Raw genomic sequence first — 25459 nt, forward strand, 5'->3', positions numbered from 1 at the left:
AGCTACAAATCTCTTTTATCTAAAAGATCATACAAATCATCTCAAATATGCTATGTAAACACTTTATTTGTAGGAAATGGCTGCCACGAACAATTCAAAGAAGCCAGTACAAACAGAAAAGAACAATCTAAGTCCTACATTTATCGCGTGTGCAAAGAGCGCAAACTGGGTTGCTCGCTGAAGCAGAAGCACGAACACGTCCGTGTAATTGTTAATCAGACAGTGCTGGAGAACATTTAGAGCGAGATCGTTTTCCATGTCTGAATCCGCGTTGTTCTCCAGCAGTAGCGTCACCATCTTCAATTGGTTTCGTTCGGCTGCAAGTAAAAGGGGAGTATAGCCTTGACCTTCTGTCATGTCCACATCAGCCCCGGCTTCTATCAAAATACGAACGTTGTCAGCTTTACCAAACATTATAGCAAAATGTAAGGCCGTACACTGGCCATGGCCACGTTTGTTCACATCTGATCTGTACTGTATGAGTATGTTCAAAATGTCAATATTATCTTGCTGTGCGGCGTGCATTAGTGCAGTGTTACCTTGGCCATCTGTAGCGTTAACATCAGTGCCATATGCAAGTAAACATAGAATTAGTTTTGTGTTGCCAGTACTGACTGCAGACATTAAGGGAGTTAATCCTTCAAAACTTTTTATATTTAAATTTGTGCCACCTTTTAATAGATACTTCACAAATGTAACATTCTCCTCTGTAACAGCGTTCAATAAGGCCCGTTCTTTCTCTTTCATGTTCCTTAAGTAAACATAGTGTTGGTAGGTGATTATTGATTCCATCTCAACAACAGACGTAAAAAATGTTTTTTTAAACTCAACAATATTCCTGCAGAAAAAAAAATATAAATCTTACAAATTTTGTACAAACAGTATAATTGTTTTGTAACACGAACATTATTTTTATCATGTTTATCATGTACTGAATGGTAGATAGAGATACACACCTCCCCCCTCCTCACTTCCCCTCACTAAACCGGACTGCGTGCCCTCTTTGCCAGGGGTCAATTTTGTGTCCTGGAAAGTTTTGGAATGAAAGATCAATATGTGTATTAAAGAGACACTTCTCCCACGGTCGTTTCTATTTCCGTCCATGGGTGGCTACAATGTGAACTTTTGACTTTACAACTAAGGATGGCGCACAGTAAACTATGCAATCAAGAGAAACCAAGTTTGCACACCTACTTTAGTCTAGTTCTTATGCCATTTTAATTTCTCCATTTGATTACTATATATGCAATTAGTGTTCATGTCTTTGATGCTGTGTAAAACCATCAAATAAATTATTATTACTATTTTAAATGTTTAAAACAATTGAATTATATATATATATATATATATATATATATATATATATATATATATATATATATATATATATATATATATATATATATATATATGTATAAAAATAACTGTTTGAGGACTGCTATAGATATAGATGTTTGAAAGGGAAGAGTGTTTGCTTTGACGTGTCTCATTGTAATAACATAACTTCTCCGGTTGCTTAAAAATTGTATTATTTTAATTCTCTGTAATCACAAATTTTTTTTTCAGCTCTACTTAAAAACCCAAATCCATCCCCCCCCCCGTCTCCTCAGCCCACCACGCCGAAGGAAAAAAATCCCATGAATCATCATTTAATTACACATTTCCATTTTCAGGTTGTTTGTTTTTTTAAATCTTTTTTTTATAATTAGACGTTTTGTATGAGATCTATGTCAAAGTAAACCATCTTAAATGTAGGCTAATAGTAAGAAAGAAATATTACTATTGTAAATCTGTATCAGTCCTCAACCAATTATCTTTTCCCAGGACCAGTATATACATATACATATATATATATATATATATATATATATATATATATATATATATATATATATATATATATATATATATATATATATATATATATATATATATATATATATACTTTGTACTTAGGGGGGGGGTGACTCCACAAAGTGCCTATAAAGTTCTTTTTTTTTCAAGAGCATAAACGACATGACTTATCTCTGGGTCTGTCTGCAGTTAACTCACAGCCCTCACAGGTACACATCACCTACACGATAAACACTCAAGGGACGTAACCATAATATACACAATGCAAGGGACGTAATAAATCCGTTACAAGACATAACGTGAGAGTATCAGGTGTTTGAAGGGGGTAGGCTCCGGAAAAAACGGGGAAAAAACCTTTTAATTAATAAGCCTTTTTCATTTATGTGTGTATGTATATATTAGGGTACTAAAGGGAAAATATTTGCATGTAACAGGGCCTTTTCTGAAAATATGAATCCATTGGAAACGGCGGCCATCTTGGAAAAACTACCTTTTGTGGAGTTCTAAAATTTCAAAAAGTAACATATAAACCGTCCATATAATCAATGATCCTTCTTGTACTAACACCAATAGAGTCAGCTGGCTAGTTTTTGTAACCGAAAAACAGAAATATTGGTTTTAAATTTTCTAATTTTTTTATGGTGAAATACCATGGAATTTAGCATTATTTTTAAGGGAATTTCGACCCGGGAAATATAAAAAAAAGTATTCCTAGATTGTTTTCTGTTATTAAAACTAGCCAGCTGACTCTATCATTTGTAGTTCAAGAATGATCAATGGTTATAAAGCCGATATATATATATATATATATATATATATATATATATATATATACAACTTCTTAATATATATATATATATATATATATATATATATATATATATATATATATATATATATATATATATATATATATATAGTAAAGTAAAGTAAAGTTTCCCTTTCAAACCTGACGGTTTATGGGGCAAGTGAAGTCGAGTTCACTTATTTCTGTGACCTCGACATATAAAGAGATAGTGTGGTCAGCACTATGCCCAGCCACCTTTACTTTCCCTAACGTGAGTTAGGTACCCATCAGAGTTGGGTGGACTCAGGGACGGTCTACTGACTTGAACCCGGGACTTACGGGTTAGCAGTCCAGCTCTCTACCGCTAGACCACTCCGTCCATATATATATATATATATATATATATATATATATATATATATATATATATATATATATATATATATATATATATATATATATATATATATATATATATATATATATATATATATATTTATTTATTTATTTACTTATTTATTAGTTTATGAAATATAGAACTCCATAAAAGGATGTATTTTTCAAGATGGCCGCCGTAGCCATGGCAACCATATTTTCAATAGAGTCCCTTATGCATGGAAATAGTTTCCTTTAAGTACCCTACCTTAGATGTACACAAATAAATCAATAAAACATTTTAATTAAGAAGTTGGTTTTTTCTGGAGCCTAAGACCTTAATAAAGAACAAATATATTTGCTGACATGCAGTAGCGAGAGGCGAAAAATGTGAATCTTCGAACAGTATGGCAATTTTCTTTTACACAAAACTAAATTTCGTTCAAGAATAATAGAATTACATTAGAATATTAACATTAAGTCTGAAAAATTCGATGTTAAATCACTAATTTTAAAAAAGTATGCACCAAGTTCATATTTTATTGTGCATACTATTGTACTTAATTAAATCAAATCTTTTAAAATAATAACGGGTGTGAAAGTAGCTGGTAATTATTCAGCGTTGTTTTAAAATTTTCCATGACCGATTCCTAGCTACGCCACTTGCTAGATCGCACTATTTTACCGATTAAAGGAACGTTTTTTCGTCAAGAATACAAACAGTTTATTCCCGCTGTTTTTTTATCGCTCCCAAAAATAAACTAAAAACTATGTAGATAAAAGCAACTTGTCTCAAACAGTTTAGACTGGGCAGTTTTTAAACAGCTGAAAGCATAAATAAATATTATAAGATGATTACAATGTTGAACGCTGCGACCATGTGTGACCAATGGCGTGATTTTTTCGGTGTTATCCTAGCAACTTTAGTAAAACACATAGCATTATTTTTTAAGCAACTAGTAAATAATTACAGAGGTTATACAATAAAAATAATAAAAAAAAACATGCAATGGGGCATACATGCTTTGATAACGATTAGTAAAACATTTTTTTTTATTTTGACAAACATTTCGTTGATTTTGACAAACATTTTGTTGATTTTGACAAACATTTTGTTGATTTTGACAAACATTTTGTTGATTTTGACAAACATTTTGTTGATTTTTAAAAACATGTTTTCGATTTTAAATCTACTCGACAGCTCTCTCTTAAAAAATAAAACAAAGTCTTACTAAATGTCTCTCTGTTGTAATTTTCTATTCTTCTAATCAATGCGTGTGGTTATATTGAGAAAACAATACATACATACACACTTTGTCTTCCTCTAACAAAGAGAACTGATATTATAACAATGAAATTAAAAAACCGTAAGAAAAGGTGGTTTCGATTTAACAGTTGGTGTTTTTAAGAGTTTATTGTAAAATAATATAACAAAAAAACAATAACCAAGTACAACTAGTTGTCAAATTTGATAAATAACAGATGTATACTTCGATGTTTTTTAAACTAAAAGTAGCTTACCTATAAAAGACTAATATGATGTTTCAAGTGTGGGTTTAGGGGTTTTTTTTTACCCACAGGATGCGACCAACATTTGTTTAGTCGTGTGGCCTCGGTGTTACTAAAGTCATTGAGCAAACTCGGGGTAGAGGATCGTATACATATAACTTGTCCAGGGCCGGCGCTACCTATAAGGCGAACAATATAATTTAGATAGTAATATACAAAGGCGTACCGATCTATTTCGGCGCCCAGGACGAACTATCAATTTTACGCCCTAATATATATATATATATATATATATATATATATATATATATATATATATATATATATATATATATATATATATATATATATATATATATATAATATAAAGCTCAATTCTGTATGTAACATATATGTTTGTCGTGGATCTTAGATGGATTTAAGAGTTAGATAATTAAAGTTCTTATGGTCTAAATTTATGAGTTAAAAAATTAATATTGAAAGTTTTGGGAAATAATTTTCATTTATCAAACTGAAAGAAATAATTTTCGGCATGTTCATTAAACACACGTTTTAAAAAATATCATCTTTTACAAAAATTCTAATTATGTCTTTATTTAGTCCTATAGCACTTACTTCCCTTTGATAAATTAGGAAAACACAATTACTTCCCTTTATAAAACCATTGCATTAGTGGAAAAGAATTTACTTTTTATTACTTTGTTTTGGTGTTGGGAAAAAAAAATTACATAATTAGCGGGGATTGATCAAGTGCAAATGTTGTAGGTATTTTACGGATAAGCTTGGAGTATTATAATTGTTCATTAAATTGAAACAGGCGCGTTTGTTTAAGTGAGTGCAAAAGACTATGAATAAGTTGGGGTACTATAGTCGTTTATTAAGCTAAAACAGGCGATTCAGCCCCGGGCTAGACTGTGAGCACTTTGCGTTATGTTCGCGTTAGTGTTTTCTTTGTTTTTAGGTTGGGTTTGCGTTAGTGGTTGCGTTAGTGGTTCTTTCTTTTTTCGTTTTTGTTTGTGTTTTTTTCTTTGGGTTTGTATTTGTGTTTTTGCGTTTGGATTTGGTTTGTTTTCGTTTGCTTTTTCGTTTTTCTTGTGTTGTTATTGGTTGGTATTGGTGTTTGTGGTTGTGGTTGGGTTTGTTGTTATGTTTTTGTTTTCGTTTGCTTTTTTGTTTGTTTTTTCTTTGTGTTTGTATTGGTGTTTGTGGTTGTGGTTGGGTTTGTTGTTAGGTTTTTGTTTTCGTTTGTATTTGTAATTGTGTTAGCGTTATGTTTGCGTTTTGTTGTTTTGGTTTTGGTTGGTTGTGGTTTGGGTGGGCAATGCCGGGTTTATGATGATTACTAAACACACAGGTGATGGTCTTTAACAGAAAGGTTTTTCACAGAAGCCAGAGCAGGGCCTGGCCGGGACGGCTATTATATATATATATATATATATATATATATATATATATATATATATATATATATATATACAGAATTGATATATATATATATATTATATATATATATATATATAATTTTTTTTAACCTGGCTACGCCATTGGCTTGATTGCTCTACTTTATCGACTAAAGGAAAATAATTTCGTCAAGAATAGAAACTGTTTACTCTGTTCTTTTATAACACACACATATTAACCAAGAACTAGATCTATAATTATGAAAGTAAATTGCCTCTAAATGTAGACTTAATAGTTTTCAATTTGCTGTGAAAGTAAATAAAATCACTGTAGATAAATACTTACTTGACGGCCTAGTAAACAATGCACTAGCACCAATGTTGAACGGTGCGTCCATGTGTGCCTCATAGCGTGATTATTTTGAGACTATTTACTTTGGTATAGAAACAGTGGCGGCACGCCAATGCGGGGTCCCACGCCAATTATGGGACCCACAGCCAACAAATAGAATTTTTTTTATTGTTAAAAAAATTGAATTTTCTTTCGTTTTTGACTTGATTTCGTAAACTGATTACCGTAGCTGCGGTTGGATTTTCTTTATTTTATAGACACCACCCCACATTCTTGTATATTCGTATTTCCTTTGTTTTTAAACCACTGTGAAAGCCGAGTCCTATTTCTCCTACAATCAAACTTATCGAAGATAAGCAAACGTTCAAATCACTTCCATGACTTATATCCCTTTTTTAAATAGTAAAATAAGAGTGCTCATAAGCTCCTTTTAATAGATTTTGTACTAAAAAAATTAAAAAGCAATTACTTCTCTTAATTATTATATTTTAATAAAGTACTTACTAAAGAATGGCATTGTACAAAAAAGGAAATGTATTTAAAATTAATAATATAAATACAAAAAAAAAACATTTAAGTAAACATAACACGAGACACCATTACTTTCACAAAGCTTTCATGTTTTATATTCTTTTGACCAACCAGACGTAAATAAGTCTTATAGCAGAGATACATTAAAAAACTGATTTTCACGAAACATACTAATGCACTTACACACATGACATGATGTTGTAATTTGTTTTAATTGACCTCAATTAAAACATGTTTTTTCATAAACCCAAACAGGCCAGATAGGAGTATCCTATGTTCGTATTTTGTGTTACGTTACGTTACGTTACGTTACGTTACGTTACGTTACGTTACGTTACGTTACGTTACGTTACGTTACGTTACGTTACGTTACGTTACGTTACGTTACGTTACGTTACGTTACGTTACGTTACGTTACGTTACGTTACGTTACGTTACGTTACGTTACGTTACGTTACGTTACGTTACGTTACGTTACGTTACGTTACGTTACGTTACGTTACGTTACGTTACGTTACGTTACGTTACGTTACGTTACGTTACGTTACGTTACGTTACGTTACGTTACGTTACGTTACGTTACGTTATGTTACGTTACGTTACGTTACGTTACATTATTATTAAGGATTTTTATGTGTGTCGTATTATTATTTTTTTATGTGTCTGTTCGTGTGTTGGTGACAAATTCTGTAATTTTTAACGTTGCTTCTAATGCAACAGTTTTCTTTTAGCTTTAGTAAAGAATTTAAAAACAACAAATTGAGTTATTAGGATTCATTTTTAAAATACATTAAAAAAATATGGCGTGGCTCGGTCAAATCCTACAATCTTTATTTACTTGATTACTAGCCTGGAAGTCTCCAGTTGGGATCATAGATTGGTGCCTGTAGGATGTACCGGAACTTGCAAGCACTGATTGGTACATGACTCGTGTTAGAAACATTGAGGTGGCCGGGCATTAAACTGAACTCACTACGAATTCTTATACTGAGGTCGCGAAATAGATGAATTTTACTTCTACTGTCCTATAGATCTTCAGGTAGACAAGTTCAAACTTTTTACAAAACAAATTAATAATCTTTAATAAAACTAACATAACATTGAAAGTTATAATATACAGTTTATAAAATTACCACACCGGGTCATTACACGATTAATGGTAGCTGACAAATCTTATTAACAATCGAATGATGTTTAGAAAAGCAGACACAACAAAAAAGGTCAACAATGCAAACACGTGAGTTACAATGGCTTTCGGCCCCGACCGCCTGAGCAGTAGGAAATACACGCCTATATGCAGGCTGGTGAAGCAGTTCAGGAAAACCTTCTGTGAGGAATATTCTTCCATGTTCATCTCCGCGTTGTTGTCCAGTAACTTCTTTACGATCGACTCATAGCCTTCATGTGCCGCAAGTTGAACGGCACTGTAATCAAGCATTGCCTTAATATTCACGTTAGCGCCAGCTTGTATCAAAGCGTCGATGTTATCGTCCTTACCGTAAAGCGCAGCAAAATGTAAGGCAGTAGTTTGTCTACTGTTCTGCTTGTTGACATCTGCCCCATGTTCTATGAGCAAGTTTAGAACATCAACTTTGTCCTTTTGTGCGGCGTACATCAGTGCAGTGAGATCAAAATTATCGACGCCGTTAACATCAATAAGTTTAATGTCAAGTAGGTATTTTACAGCGTCAAAATGGCCAGCATATGAAGATAAGATCAACGCGTTTTTACCTTCGTTTGTTTTCTGTTTGACGTCTGTCCCGTTATTGACAAGAACCTCCATGTTTTTTACGTCACCCAGATACGCGACAAATAAAAAAGGTGATATGCCTGTGTCATCTCTCATATCAACATCCGCGCCGTGCTCTAATAAAAGCAGAATATGTTCTGTGTTACCATTAATAGCCGCAACCATCAAGGGAGTGAAACCTTGAGGATTCTTCACATTGACATCCTTCTCATTTTTCAGTAGATGTTCTACAAATGAAACATCATTAGCTACAGCCGAGTAGTCGCTTAATCTGTCTGCTACGATATCCCTTACAACAAGCTCTTGATTTCTGTTTGTAAAGGCCATTGAAAATACAGTCGTAAAGTACTTCTAACACTCAGAATGTGCCTGTAGATAAAATAATTATCACATTTAAAAATATTTTGCCAAGCTTATGAACATAACTAAAAACTAGTACTAAGGTAATAATTTTTCTGCGTTAAATTTACCAAACTGGAAATAAAACCATATGAAAAACTGAGCACTGATATGTTGTCATATAAAAAAATAAACATGTAGGCCTATACAGGTCTTTGTAAAAATGTTATGTCCTCGAAAGTATAGTAGCTTATACTTACATGTAAGACAAGAGAATACTTTAAGTGCGGAGGTGTTCCAATTGATCCAACTATAACACAGGATGTAAACGGAGAATTTTTTAGTTGTGTATGGCCTCGGGCTAAAAAAACCCATCGTGACAAACGCGGATGTGATGATTGTTTTGGAGATTGTTACATTAGTGTAAACGTGTAGAGAGGTTGGAAACATGAACATAGAAAGTCAGACGTCTCTATTGTCTAATGTAATAACTGGGGTTTTAAAATGTGTATCGCGGGTATTTCAGGTGTATTGTGTTGCCTTCTTCATATAAAATCACCTTCAACTTTTCTGCATATTGATTAAATTATATAACTACTCGATGAAGACACAACATTAAAGCGGTCACGCTGAACGGGTAACTTACTTAGGGTTCTATAAATAAAACATGGAATAGATTGTATATAATACTGGATGTGGGTAACTTACTTAGGGTTCTTTAAATAAAACATTGAATAGATTGTATATAATGATGGATGTGTGTAACTGCGCATGATTAAGTTTGTTAACACAGTTACGTATCATAACTTTTTACACGCTTTTATCTAACATAATGTGTTGATGTTTAAAACTATATTGCAATCCCTAAAAAATCCAGAGTCCTATACTCAATCACTTAGGACAGCACTAGAAAGGCTAATAAATACCAGAATTGTGCTGCAGTGGATCCCGGGCCACTGCCAGATCCAGGGTAATGAGATTGCAGACCAGCTGGCGAAAATTGGGGGAAAGAAAAAACAACCGGAAATCTCGCTACACCCAAAAGAAATAAAAAGAATAATAAAAAACAAACAAACGCAAATGTAGTCGGACACACACCCTCACTACAATAAAGATGATGGATATTATAATTTGACACGAAAACAACAATACATAATATTTCGACTTAGAACAGACCATAACAGACTAAATTAACACATGCATAAAAAACTAAAGGTTGTGTGTGGCGATATGTGCCCTTGTGTCAAGGCCCGGAAAATACGGAGCACGTCCTTCAGGAATGTTCTTTGTATAGCCAGGCGCGAGTCAGACACTGATATATATATATATATATATATATAAATATATATATATATATATATATATATATATATATATATATATATATATATATATATATATATATATATATATATAATATATATTTTATTGTCATTTCTGGCCTGATCGGGTTTTGAAAAAAAAAGTTTTATTTTCAACTGAAAGAAATTACATGTCATGTGTGAGTGCATTAGTCTGTTTTAAATTATTTTTTTAGATTTAGAAATAGTTTATTCAATATGTTTGCTGTAATATTGCCTACCCTCTAGTATTTAGCCGGTCAAAAGAATATAAAGCGTGAAAGCTTTGTATGTGCAATGGTTTCTCGTGTTATGTTTATTTGATGTTTTTTTTTGTATTTGTATTATTTCTTATATATATATATATATATATATATATATATATATATATATATATATATATATATATATATATATATATATATATATATATATATATATATATATATATATATATCCTTTTTATGCTATTTCAATTTTTAGTATGCATTTTAAAAAAATAATTAAGAGAAGTAATTGCTTTTTAATTTCTTTAGTACAAATATATTAAAAGGAGCTAATGAGCACCCCTATTTAACTATTTAAAAAAGGGAAATAAGTAATGTAAGTGTTCTGAACGGTTGCCTATCTTTCACACTGCAGCTCAGGCATTTATATATTTTTTACGCAACAGCATGTGTTAGCTACTGTATAGCATAACTACTGTTGTAGATTTGTAATTCACAAAAGCTTTTACTGTCAAGTCAAAAATGTCAGAAAATTATTTTTTACCATAAAATTTTTTTATTATAATCGGCTATGTGACCCTAAATGGCGTGCCCCCCCCCCCCCGCCGCATTGCAGGGTCTGGCGGCACTGTAGTTCCGCCCATGATCCAACCTAATCTAGCCTGTTACAAACTACTCTAAACCAAACTAATTTTGTTTTATTTATGTATATTTTATTATTATAATTATTTTTGACCCACAAAGAAATAACAAGCCAAATAAATATAGGCCTACGTTTCTAGTGTAACTAGCTTTTTAAAATATCAATGCCAGAGCTATCTTCCTACGTATGTTGACATTGTAAACAATCCAGAAACGCGTGAGCTGTAGTACAACTTATTAACCCACGAGTGTAGAAGTTTTCATGTCCAGGACAACGAGTGGATAAATGATCAGCATTGGTTTCTTTTTTCAGGCTATTTTAGTTTTTTTTTCTTTATTTTCCTTTTTTCATGAGATACAACCAAAGATTCACTAATCGCTTTTTAAACAACTTAAAAAAAATCAACATTTTATTTATTTTAGAGTTAACTTGAGATACATCAAACAAAATCATCTAGACTTTACAGTTAATGCTACAATAGTAGTACACACAGGGGCGGAACTACAGTGCCGCCAGACCCAGCAATGCGAACCCGTTTAGGGGGCCCACAGCCGACCGTAATCAATTTTTGGTATAGTTTAAAAAAATAATTTTCTTGCATTTTTGACTTGATGGTTATTTTGTAAAAAGAATACTGTAGCTACGGTTGGATTACCTTTATTCTGTTGACACCATCCCGAGTCGACTTTCCTTTACAATCAAACACTCGCTGTTGTCGGCAAAATTCTTTTGAAAATAAATCTTAGTCTATCGTGAGAGAGGCCGCTAGATATTAAGACGACTTTTGCTTCTTTATAGCATTGAGTAGGGGCCCACAATCTATTGTGATTTTATATTGTAAAATGTTCGGTTTTTTTTTATTGTTAGAACTATTATTCTGTACTATTTCGGTTTTATGTACGTTTACTTCTTTTTGTTTTACAAACAAATACGATAGTAAACGTGTTTAATGTGAATTCTCTCACTTGAGTGTTTCAAAATAGGCTTTAGGAGAAGTAGTTGAGACCATCCCAACTTCGGTAAAGTTTGGGAAGTTTTTGTGTACTCATAGACCTAACATTTGTTTAAAATGTGTAGTTGAGAGCCCCGAGATCCAAAGTGGCTATCTAAGCACCATGGTCCGCTTATTGGGTGTCTTGCACAAGGGGATAGGTGTATTACTTAAATCATCAGTCTCGCTGCATTAGGGGCCTCCGCCGGTTGCCGTGTCCCAAGAGCCCCGTGCCGCCTCTGACATCAAGGCCGTCGCCGAGGGATGTTTATTTCACTATCAGCGTAAACCGGGGAGTGTTTGTGGTAGTGTGTACAAACTAGCGCCCCAACAACTGAGCCATGATAGTGGTTTTTGTAAAAAAAACGAAACAGATCTATTATGATGTTCTACAGTAGCTAACACGTGTTGTTGCGTAAAAGAAAAAAAAATGTACATGATTTGTAGTGTGAAAGATAGGCAAACGTTCAAACCATTTCCATGACTTAGTTCCCTTTTTTAAATACTCAAATATGTGTCCTTAGCATTAATACTAATAGTTTCGCTGTCTGTCTATCTGACAAGAACGCTCTAGAGAAAACACAAGCAAATTAAAAACATGCATAGTAATTCGAAAAACGAAGTATGACGTCGTCACATTTAGCACAGAGTAGAAAATAATCTCAAGCCGGAGAGTGCACACAGTAATATGACGTCATTGATTCTCGAGTAAACATTGAATAAAAAGGAAATTTTGTCTAATCTAAGTGGTTTGCGTGAAGAGTTTCTTTCATACAATTCTTCGGGTAGGGGCGAAGCCCCACCCCCGCGTAAGAACGTCTGAGCCCCCCCCCCTCCCTAACTCAAAAGAAATTTCTTTATCGATACTCTATAATAAAATTACCGCCTAATTAATGTGTCTAATCTAAAAAGTGGTTTTCTTGCAATTTCTTTAATGCAATTCTTCGGGTAGTGGCTAAGCGCGACACCAGTGTTTCTTTCAGACTTTTTCCTCCCCGGAGAGGGGTGGGGTACTTGAAATTTTCGGGGGCGTGGGGTAGAATTTTCGTGAAGGGGGCGGACACTGGAAAAAGTATAGAATTATATTTCGTTGAATGGGACGGTAGACATGTTTTTTGGGGGGTGGGGGGGGGGGGTGGGGGGGTGGTGTGTGGGGGGTGGGGGTGGGGTGGTTTTAGTTTAGAGAAAAGAGACAGCACTATCAGCCTAGCGCCCGTTGTATCCTTCCTCAACGGGCCATTTTTCTCGTCTTTTAATAGATTTGTACTAAACAAATTAAAAAGCAAATTACTTCTGGTGGTTACTTTTAAAAAAATACATAATAAAGAATGACAAAGTATAAAAAGGAAAGGTATTTAAAACTAATAATATAAGTACAAAAAACTTTTTTAAAAATAACTCGAGAAACCATTACACATACAAAGCTTTCATGTTTCATATTTTTTTGACCGACTAGCATTTAATTAGTATTAAAGCAGACATTTATTGTAATATAAATTTACAAATAGCACTCACAAAAATGACATGTTGTTGTAACTTGTTTAAATCAAGAATATATATATATATATATATATATATATATATATATATATATATATATATATATATATATATATATATATATATATATATATATATATATATATATATATATATATATAGGGCACAATTATTTTTTTTGCGTGGGTGGCCCTCTTTTTTCTAATTCCGCCTCTGATTACACACGTCGTATGCAGAAATACGTGTACCACTATTGCAGGATGTAAACCTACACCGTGTATAGTAGCGACACATTTTAACACCGGCAACACAACCGGTTAATAAACATTTTTTGTACCGTTTACCTAGTCAAAAAAATGTGACCTCGCCGTCAGCTATGTACTTCTACATCCTGATCGTCATGTGACATCAACGCAAGTCACGCGTATCGTATAAACCAGGGGTCTCCAAACTACGGCCCGCGGGCCGAATGCGGCCCGCAAAGTCCTCTCATCCGGCCCGCTGAGATCTTTTTGTCCACGGAAAAATCGTTTGTTTGTGATTGCTGAGGAACTTTGCCCATAAAAATCAAAGACATGCCTGGAAGAAACTGGCCCCATATCCTTACAAGACCTCGCATTAATAGATTGCAATCGATTCACAATGAAAGGGTTTATATGTATAATACTATGCCAAAATGTGCAAGCTTATACTAAACCAATAAGTTCTGGAATGTGTTAATTCAAAATATAATTAAAATTAAACATTAATTCAATATAAGCGATCAAACTATCTTCGTAACATCCAATTTTTTTTGCTTACTTTATGTGCTTTCATGCAGGAATGTATTCACCTTTTGTGTTATCACTTGTTTTATATCAATCACATTCGATACTAGGGTGAGGCTAGTGGGACTCTTAAGCCGTGTAATTCATAATCAACTACCTGGCTAGCTACCTTGTGTAGACCGATCATTTTTTAAAATATCTATTGTTTAAGTTATTTCTAAAAATTATAAATCAATCAGATACATCAAACAGTACATAAAATATAACAATAATTAGATATAACATTCTTTTTTTAATGAACATACGAGCTTTCTTATTGGTGGGGACATAATGTTCTTTTTATTAATATTCGTCTATACAACAGTAATGCTTAGAATCATGTAAACTCGAATAACAATTTTTTTATCAAGTATTGCACTGATTATTAAATGTAAAATAACTGTAAAAAAGGAATAAGGAAATTATATCACAGATGACAAACATTACAGTTGCTACGATAAAAGTACACGCAATCAACTCTTAACTTGTTTTCTCGTTTATCCCCCTTACCTTATATTTTGTGGTTGACAAAATGAACGGTTATCTTTTCAGCTTTTAAATATTACCTCCCATTAGATTGTTGGTTTTGCACAGAAAGTACCTAACGTTACAATACAGTACAGTTTTGAATCTAATAAAACAGTGGGACATTTTTTTCTTCATTTTCGTCACGTGACATGTAAATTTTGAGAAACTACTCGTGTGACAGAGCCATGCTGCTATTAAGAGATTTGGGTATATGGCAATATCTCTCGGGACGGCGTGGCCGGTAAGGTGCTAGGCTGTTGAACCGAGAGTCACGAGTTCGAATCCGCGTTTAAGTCTGTAGAACATCCTGAGTCTATCCAGCCAAGAAAGGTAACTGCTGCAGATCTTTTGGACATCTCTTCACGTCTACTGTCCTCACCCCCGGAACAAAGTAAAAGTTATATAGAATTTCAATTCTTACCAGTGGCCCCCCTAACGGAACATTTTGTTCGCTCTCCTTTCAGGAAAGTTGTAATTGTTACCACCCGCTCCCCCTTAAAAAAACATGAAACACTCTATTTAACCCTTTGTAATTGACCCTCCCACCACGTGAGAAAAAAAGCTACAGCAATTGATCCATCTCCTGTTTATATCGCCAATGGTCTCTGTATCATCACTACTGAATAAATTGTGTTTTACACCCACAGACCTACTCCGCGCACCTCACAGAAGAACTGCCTAGTATTTCCTAACTAAAGATAAGGCATTAGATTTGGTTTGGTGTAATGTACTTACATTGCCAATATCTTTTAAAAGTCAGCTGCTTGGTAGGACCTCGAAAGGGAAGAGAAAATGGCAATTTTGCAAAACTATAATCTTGTTTGAGGCCTAGTGGTGAGTGCCAGACGTTTGGGCTGCACACAGAGGAACCAACGAGGTAGTGGTCAGGCACAGTAACATGAAAGACGGTAGCTACATAAGGTCTCGATTGATGGACTAAGACACGATGACAATCTTATGAACGTATTTGCATGGGAGTTTTAAAAACTAGAATCTGAGCAACTCAAAAATCAATATGAGTCCCTTATTTCAACTTAATGATGGTGTTAATTCTGTTAGTTAAACAAAACAAAAATCATTTGATTATAAATAATTCTATGGAAAGATTGTTATATTTTTTTAATTAAACATAAGATTTGATGATAATGGATTAATTTTTAAAACTTACATAATTGAATAGCGTTAGAATAGAGTTATCAAAATAAAATTACAAATTCATTTTTCTAACAGTCTCCATTGTACAACATAAGTGTTTAGGTTCAATATAAAGTTCGACACTTTAGTCGTAAGAAACAGCTCTCATAAATAACCTAAAGGCACTGGTACAAACAAAGTCAGAGAAATACATCACTAGAATAAAGGCGTGCATTAGGAGCGCCTTTCGAGTAGCCCGCTGGAGCAGCATAGCGTACACAACTAAGTTATTGTTCCACATACATTTCGCAAGAACAATTTGAGCAACGTCTTCTTCTAAATCCAATTCGGCGTTGTTGTCCAGCAGTTTCCTCACGATCTCCTCGTGCCGGTGCTCGGCTGCAATTAAAACAGGGGTCAGACCATCAACTTGTCTGGCGTTCACATCAGCGCCTGCTTCAATTAAAACACCAACGTTGGCAGTTTGGCCAGTGAACCCAGCGAAATGTAAAGCTGTACATTGATCATTGCCAACCTTATTTACATCTGCTCCATACTGTATGAGTAAGTTCAAAACGTCAACATTGTCATTCTGTGATGCGTACATCAGCGCGGTGTTTCCGTGCTCGTCAGTAGCGTTGACATCAAGTTTAGCATCAAGTAGATATTTTACCGCTTTGGATTGCCGTAGTGTAGACATTAAAATCAAAGCGTTTTTCCCTTCTTTTGTTTTCTGTTTGACGTCCGCCCCGCTGTTGACGAGAGCCTCCATGTTTTTAACGTCACCTCTAGACGCTGCAAACATTAACGCTGACATTTTATTTCCATCCGTCATGTTAACATCGGCGCCGTGGGCAAGTAAACATTGAACCATTTCAGTGTTGCCAGAATCGGCGGCAATCATCAAGGGAGTTAATCCGTCAGGATTCTTCACATTGACATCATTCCCATTGTCCAAGAGATATTCTAAGAATTTATTATTTTTCTCCCTGACAGCAACGAAAAAGGAACTTGATATGTGTGTGGTGTTATCTCCGAAAGCAAGCCCTAAGTTTTCGGTTGATAGGGCCATTTAATATCCAGACGTAATTTTTTTCTATTCTAAAAATGTTTCTGCAGGAAAAAATAATTATCATTTAAAAATGATTTTGTTGGACAAACTGTTATGTATCACAAAATTCATACAAATTTTTATGTATCAGCCGCTCGTTAATGAATAGCAACATATATTTACAGACAGACAGTAGCGAGGGGAAAAATCTGAATCACACAAACCTAGATTTCGCTTAATAATTTTACGATTCCGTAAAAGTATGAAAATAATGTCTAAAGGTTTAGATGATTAATCACCAATCTCTTAGAATGTTGTAATAAGTCCGTGTATTATCGGACGTTTATATTATACTGTACTAACTTAAATAAAATATTTTATAACATAAAAGCTGCGAAAATACATAGTAATAATTCATCCTTGCAATGCAACATATATTTAGTAATCTATTAGATTCAAGCAAAGTGATTAATGTGTGTCTGTTTATCATATCTGTATTAAATTGGGTACTTGCAGGAAAACTTCAGAGGCGCGCGGTTTAATTTCCAACCTACTAAAACAGTACACTTATATCAGTAATCGCATTCAAAATGACAGTAAACTGAACTTGAATGACGCGGCCTTATATAAAGTATATTTTTTTGTTTGTTTTTGAATTTTCTTTGTGTTTGTGTATACGTCTGTGTTTTCTTTTGTGTTTTTGTTTACGTTGTGTTTGCGTTTGTGTTTTGTGTCGTGTTGTGTTTGTGTTTATGTTTAGTTTTGTTCCGTTCCCAAGTTGGTACATTTAAAAAGGATTCAACCTGGCTACGCCACTTGCTTGATTGCTCTACTTTATCGACTAAAGGAAAATAATTTCGTCAAGAATAGAAACTGTTTGTTTACCCTGTTCTTTTATAACACACACACACATATTAACCAAGAACGAGATCTATAATTATGAAAGTAAATTGCCTTTAAATGTAGACTTAATATTTTTCAATGTGTTGTGAAAGTAAATAAAATCACCGTAGATAAATACTTACTTGACGGCCAAGTCAACAATGCACAAGCATCAATGTTGAACGGTGCGTCCATGTGTGCCTAATGGCGTGATTTTTCTGAGACTATTTACTTTAGTATAGCACCAGGGGCGGAACTACAGTGCCGCCAGACCCCGCAATGCGGGGTTCCAACGTCAATTATGGGGCCCAAAGCCAACCATAATATTTTTTTTTGTTAAAAACATTGAATTTTCTTTCATTTTTGACTTGATGGTTGTAGCTGCGGTTGGATTATGTTTATTCTATAGACACAACCCCACATTCTTATATATTCATATTTCCTTTGTTTTTAAACCACGGTGTAAGCCGAGTCCTCTTTCTCCTACAATCAAACTTATCAAAGATAAGCAAACGTTCAAATCACTTCCATTACTTATTTCCCTTTTTTAAATAGTAAAATAGGGGTGCTCATAAGCTTCTTTTAGTAGATTTGTACTAAACAAATTAAAAAGCAATTACTTCTCTTTATTATTATTTGTTTATAAATTACTTACTAAAGAACGACACTGTACAAAAAGGGAATGTATTTAAAATTAATAATATAAATACAAAAACATAAAAAATAAACATGACACAAGACACCATTATTTACAGAAAGCTTGCATGTTTTATATTCTTTTGACCGACTAGATGTAAAGGGGTCTTACAGCAGAAATACATTAAAAAACTGGTTTTCACGAAACAGACTAATGCACTTAAACACATGACATGATGTTGTAATTTGTTTTAATTGACCTCAATTAAAGCATTTTTTTCATAAACCCAAACAGGCCAGAAAAGACTATCCTATGTTCGTATTTTTTATCTACGTTACGTTACGTTACGTTACGTTACGTTACGTTACGTTACGTTACGTTACGTTACGTTACGTTACGTTACGTTACGTTACGTTACGTTACGTTACGTTACGTTACGTTACGTTACGTTACGTTACGTTACGTTACGTTACGTTACGTTACGTTACGTTACGTTACGTTACGTTACGTTACGTTACGTTACGTTACGTTACGTTACGTTACCCGTTACGTTACGTTACGTTACGTTACCCGTTACGTTACGTTACGTTACCCGTTACGTTACGTTACGGTACGTTACGTTACGTTACGTTACGTTACGTTACGTTACGTTACGTTACGTTACGTTACGTTACGTTACGTTACGTTACGTTACGTTACGTTACGTTACGTTACGTTACGTTACGTTACGTTATGTATTTTTAGTGCTTTAGATGCTTCTTATTATTAAGGATTTTTATATATGTCCTATTATTTTTACTTTCTCGTATATATGAAGTAGATAAAAACAAATGGTAACTGCAGTGAGGTTAATGCAATTAGTAATAAAACAGATAGTGTTAATTACCTCACAAATTAAAGACAGATACAAGTACTATGGACGTTTCGACCCAAGGTCTTCTTCAGCACACAACAGTACCGTGTGGTTACAGATTAGACAAATAAAGACAAACAGTAACACATTTTTTGACTTAGCTCGACAGTGAAAACACGTCTTGTCTGCTAGCCACGAAATCCAAAAGAAAAGACGCGTGAGAAGAACGCTTGGACACCGTATAGGGGTGAGGTTTTGGGCGTGGTGTATGCGAGAGGGGGGGTTGGTTAGGTGAAAGAATTCTGTTCATTCAAACCAGGGGTCTCCAAACTTTTCAGTCCGAGGGCCGCATTGGCTATCAAATTTCAGTTCGGGGGCCAGTTTCTATCAGGCAAGTCTTTGATTTTTCTGGGCAAAGTTCCTCAGCTGTCACCAACTAACGTCTTTTCCGTGGACAAAAACATCTCCGCGGGCCGGATGAGAGGACTTCGCGGGCCGCATCCGGCCCGCGGGCCGTAGTTTGGAGACCCCTGATTCAAACCATCGGATGCCCGTGTACCAAATTTAAGTATTAGTCGCGTTTCAGTGCTAAGGCGATTTTTAAAATTGTGGCAAAACCGGACGCACAATTTTAAAAATCGCCTTAGCACTGAAATGCGACAAATACTTAAATTTGTCTAATCTGTAACCACACTGTTGTGTGCTGACGAAGGCCTTGGGTCGAAACGTCCAAAGTATTTGTAACTGTCTTTAACTTGTGAGGTAACTAACACTATCTGTTTTATTACTATATACGAAGTATAGAGAAAGTCTTGTAATCGTGCAAAAAAATAATCGAGATTTTTGCAAATCTCGACGTTTTACCCCTCACTGATATGGAAAAAATTTTGCAAACTTTTCCGTATGTCTGTGTGTATGTTTGTGTGTCTGTGTGTGTGTCTGTGTGTCTGTAAACAAGATAACTTGAGTACCGTTACAGCTAGGTTAATGAAATTTAATACATAAGTATTTTATCAAAATCGTAGATTCGTATCAATTTTCGAGCGATTTCCGATAACCGAAAGTGGTACTTTTCATACTTTGAATTTTTCAAAAGCCTATAACTTAAGTACTATTTCAGATAGATAAATGAAATTTCACAAGAAAGTAAAAAATCTAATTCTCTACCATCTGTCAAATTTTGAATAATTTCCGTTTAACGGAAGTACTAATTGATGCTATTTCCGATTTCTCAAAAAAAAAACTAATTTAAATTAATAAAGTACTAATAAAATTCCGCACTATTATGCACATTTCATTTGGCTTTCACTGGTGTGCAATTCTTTTTTTTACGAGGTTTTATTCTATTTTAAAAAGTTTAAGTTTTTAAAATGGATTAAAATTTATGTCAATATCCCGAGTTCCCATCCCCTGTTTTTTTTATATTAGAATATTCGAAAAAGTTTAGGGGAGATCACTCCTGGTCTATTTTTTTTTAATGTGTCAGTTTGTGTGTTGGTGACAAATTCTGTAAATTTTAACGTGCTTCTAATGCAATAGTTTTCTTTCAGCTTTAGTAAAGAATTTAAAAAACAACAAAATGAGTTATTAGGATTCATAAAAAAATACATTAAAAAATATGGCGTGGCTCGGTCAAATCGTACAGTCCTCATTTACTTGATTACTAGCCTGGAAGTCTCGAGTTGGGATCATAGACTGGTGCCCATAGGATGTACCGGAAGTTACTAGCACTTATTGGTACATGATTCGTGTTAGAAACATTGAGGTGGCTGTGTATATTGAACTGAGCTCACTATCAATTATAATACTGAGTTCGCGAAAATAGATGAACTTTACTTCTACTGTCCTATAGATCTTCAGGTAGAAAAGTATAACTTTTTTACAAAATTAATTAATAATCTTTAATAAAACTAACACAACATTGAAAGTTATAGTATACAGTTTATAAAATTACCACATCAGGCCATTACACGGTTAATGGTAGGTGACAAATCTTATTAACAATCGAATGATGCTGACAAAAACAAACATCGCAAAGTAGATCAGCAATGCAAGCACGTGATTTATAATGGCAAACGGCCCCGACCACCTGAGCAGCAGGAAGTACACGCCCATTTGCAGGCACTTTAAGCTGTTCACGAGGATCTTCTGTGAGAGAAATTCTTCCATGTTCAGATCCGCGTTGTTGTCCAGTAACTTCTTTACGATCGACTCATAGCCTTCATGTGCCGCAAGTTGAACGGCACTGTAACCAAGATTCATCTTTATATTCACGTCAGCGCCGGCTTGTATTAAAGCGTCGATGTTATCGTCCTTACCGTAAAGCGCAGCAAAATGTAAGGCAGTAAATTGTCTATTGTTCTGCTTGTTAACATCTGCCCCATGTTCTATGAGCAAGTTTAGAACATCAACTTTGTCCTTTTGTGCGGCGTACATCAGTGCAGTGAGATCAAAATTATCGACGCCGTTAACATCAATAAGTTTAATGTCAAGTAGGTATTTTACAGCGTCAAAATGGCCAGCATATGAAGATAAGATCAACGCGTTTTTCCCTTCTTTTGTTTTCTGTTTGACGTCTGCCCCGTTATTGACAAGAACCTCCATGTTTTTAACGTCACCTAGCAACGCGGCAATTAAAAAAGCTGACATGCCGGTGTCATCTCTCATATCAATATCTGCGCCGTGCTCTAATAAAACCAGAATCTGTTCTGTGTTACCATTAAAGGCCGCTAACATTAAGGGAGTGAAACCTTGAGGATTCTTCACATTGACATCCATCCCATTTTTCAGCAGATGTTCTACAAAAGAAACATCATTAGCTGTTACTGCTGAGGAGTCGCTTGATTTGTCTGCAATGCTATCCCCAACACCAAGCTCTTGGTTCATGTTTGTAAAGGCCATTGAAAGTAAGGTCGTACAATACTTCTAACACACAAAATGTGCCTGTAGATATAAAACAATTATCACATTAAAAAATGTTTTGCCAAGCATTTGAACATAACTAAAAACTAGTACTAAGGTAATAATTTTTGTGCGTAAAATTTACCAAATGGGAAAACAATTTGAAAATCATAATAACGATAATGTTGCCACATAATAAAATAAACATGTAAAAAGGTCTGTATACAAATGTTATGTCCTCAAACATATAGCAGCTTACATGTAAATCAAATGAATACTTTATATTTGGAGATGTTCTAATTAATCCATCTAAAGAAAAGGATGTAAACTTTGATTTTTTTAAATTTACAATGGCTTCGGGCTTACAAAGCACATCCGGACAGACGCGAATGGGACGATTGTGTTTGGGATTGTTACATAAGTGTAAACGTGTAGATGGGTTGTTAACTTGAGTGTAGAAAGTCTGAATCAAAATTAATAACTGGGGTTTTAAAATGCGTATGATATGTTTCAATGTATCACGGGTATTTCAGGTGTATTGTGTTGACCTCTTTATATAAAATCACCTTCAACTTTTCTGCATATTAAAAAACTAATCGATGAACATTAGAGATTCTATATAATGCTAGAACTCTGTAATTGTGCATAAATAAATTTGTTTAGAATGAGTCACACTTACACGTTTTTACAAGCTTTGATTGAACAGAATGTGTTGATGTTTAAAACTATGTTTAAACCCGTCTGACTTACTGAACTATAAACCGTTCTAGCCTAAGCACAAATGTTTCCCAATACTAGAGCTTATTTTAATTTAGCCAGTAACAACCCGAGGTTAAATTAACCTAACCTATCATAATCCCACCTAACCCAGGCTGTTACAAACTAACGTAACCCAAGCTAATTTTGTTGTGTAGATGTGTCATTAGTTTATTTATTATACTTACTTTTCGACCCACAAAGAAACTACAAGCAAAGAAATATAGGCCTACGTTTCTAGTGTAAACTACTTTAGAAAATGAAAATGCCAGAGCTATAGGCCTACTCCCACGTATGTTGACATTTTAAACAATCCATCAAGACATGAGTTGTAGGTCAACTTATAAACCCACAAGTGTAGAACTTTTCATTTTAAGGACAACGTGCAATAAAACACAGAGTTCATAAATGAACAACATTGGGTTTTTTTTTTTACTTTCTCGAATACGAAGTAAAGAGGAAGTATTGTAATCGTGCAAAAATGGAAATGGAGATTTTCACAAATCTCAACGTTTTACACCTCTCTGATTCGGAAAAACATAGTTTTAATATTTTGTCCGTATGTCTTTGTGTGTATGTGTGTGTGTGTGTGGATGTGTGTCCGTTACAACTTGGTTGATGAAATTTCGTAGTATTATATCAAATGTGTAGTACTGTATAAGCTTGTCTGCGATTTCCGATATGTGGAAGTGAAACTTATTCTACTTTTGGTTTTTCAGAAGCGTATAAATTGAGTAGCCTACAGTTTCGATAGATTGACGAATTTTCACATTTAGGTAAAAGATCTAATTTTCTGCCTTTTGTCAAATTTTGAGTTATTTCTGTCTACCGTAATTAGTACTTTAAGCTATTTCCTATTACTCAAAAATCGCATATGAATTTATAAAGTGCTAATATCCCTCATTATCACACATACTTTGTTTGCTTTTCGCTTGGTGTGCAATTCAAAAATTTTAAGTAGGTAAACATTTATTAAATCTAGCGTACCCGTACTCGCGCGTTGCCGCGGGGATAGAAGAAAGTCTGGCGAAATATAAAAGAAGGGTTTCATCAATGCGTTACCAATCCTATGTTCTAAACCCGTGATCTTGTTTTCTAAAACTAAGTTATTTAAACAGTGCCTGCGCTAGGATCATAAATATTGGGACACGTGTTTAACTACACTACTGCATGAAAACATTGAGTGTACGTTAATCACTAACAGAAATAATGAGGTAGAATACACTTCGGTGACCGCCCATGTGTCAGGGTGTAAGGAGCGTAGAGGGGCGCCTTCGGGAGCCCCCCGATTACACTGCCGCAAAGGCGCCGCATACGGCCCCTGGCTACTTAAAATTAAATTAGTATTCACAGGATAACCCAGAGCGCCAAAAAGCATCATGAAACAATAATGCAGATTGCGTCATTCGCTAAAGTGACACAAATCATTAGAATTTTTTTCTTTAACACGTAGAAATCTATTTTAAAAAGTTTGTTATTAAAAATGTCATCAAAAACGTTTTCATAAAAAGCTTTTATGTAATAATGCACTTAAAAGTAAAAAATAAAGTATACATTACTATTTAAATAACTATAAAGAAAAGAGTGTGTTCCTTTAGTATCTATTGGATACCTTTACTAATATTTAGGAAGAGACCCAAGCTTGTTATTAAAACGTTTTTTATGAAAAAAAAATTCTAAGTAATTTACATGTTTTATTTACACTAGAGTTGCATGACTAAAAACCAGTGCGCACCTATTAAACGTGATGACGAGTGTCTAATAGCTCGGAATAGTTTGATGAGTCAGTCTACTAATTTGGACCAAATTTTTATTAATTCATAAAAAATTAATCAAGCAACCAATTAAGTCAAATTGAATGTCATGTTGCATAGTCTTTATGTCTTGACACACGTAACAACTACGAACCGTATCTGTCAGTTAGAAGTGTCAGACTGATGACAGACAGACTCAGAGTTTCTTCGAGGCATCTCTTCGGGGGGGCTTTGCCCCCCCCGAAAAATTTTTACCGCCCCCCCGAACGATATGAAATTTATATAATTTATATAGAAAATATATACTTTTAACAGTGTCCGCCCCCCCCGAAGAAAGTTTACCGCCCCCCCCCCGAAGATTTCAAGTGCCCCCCCCCCCCGGAGAAAAAAGTCTGGAAGAAACACTGGACAGACTGAAGTAGAGGAAGTGAGTTAAATAAAAGCTTGTAATAAAAAGTGAGTTAAATAAAAACCGGTAGTGATCTCCCCTAAACTTTATCGAATATTCTGATATATCACTACGGGGGATGGTAACTCGGAATATAGACATGATTTTTTA

General features: G+C 34.4%; 2 protein-coding genes across 2 annotated transcripts; both read right to left on the reverse strand.

Moving 5' to 3' along the window:
- Window positions 1-63: 63 nt before the first annotated feature.
- On the reverse strand, window positions 64-9227 carry LOC131950228 (putative ankyrin repeat protein RF_0381). Its single transcript, XM_059312298.1, has 3 exons — window positions 9158-9227; window positions 8095-8927; window positions 64-838 (listed from the first exon to the last, which is right to left on the reverse strand). Exons 2-3 carry the CDS (start codon window positions 8883-8885, stop codon window positions 64-66), a joined length of 1566 nt encoding a protein of 521 aa, XP_059168281.1. The 5' UTR covers window positions 8886-8927; window positions 9158-9227.
- Window positions 9228-16211: 6984 nt separating this feature from the next.
- On the reverse strand, window positions 16212-22381 carry LOC131950229 (putative ankyrin repeat protein RF_0381). The gene is made up of 3 exons (XM_059312299.1): window positions 21492-22381; window positions 21158-21258; window positions 16212-17113 (listed from the first exon to the last, which is right to left on the reverse strand). Exons 1-3 carry the CDS (start codon window positions 22373-22375, stop codon window positions 16212-16214), a joined length of 1887 nt encoding a protein of 628 aa, XP_059168282.1. The 5' UTR covers window positions 22376-22381.
- Between the last annotated feature and the right edge of the window lie 3078 nt (window positions 22382-25459).

This window comes from Physella acuta, unplaced genomic scaffold, assembly GCF_028476545.2.
Source record: "Physella acuta isolate Inbredline_101_S28 unplaced genomic scaffold, ASM2847654v3 ptg000746l, whole genome shotgun sequence".
NCBI classification, from domain to species: Eukaryota; Metazoa; Mollusca; class Gastropoda; family Physidae; genus Physella; species Physella acuta.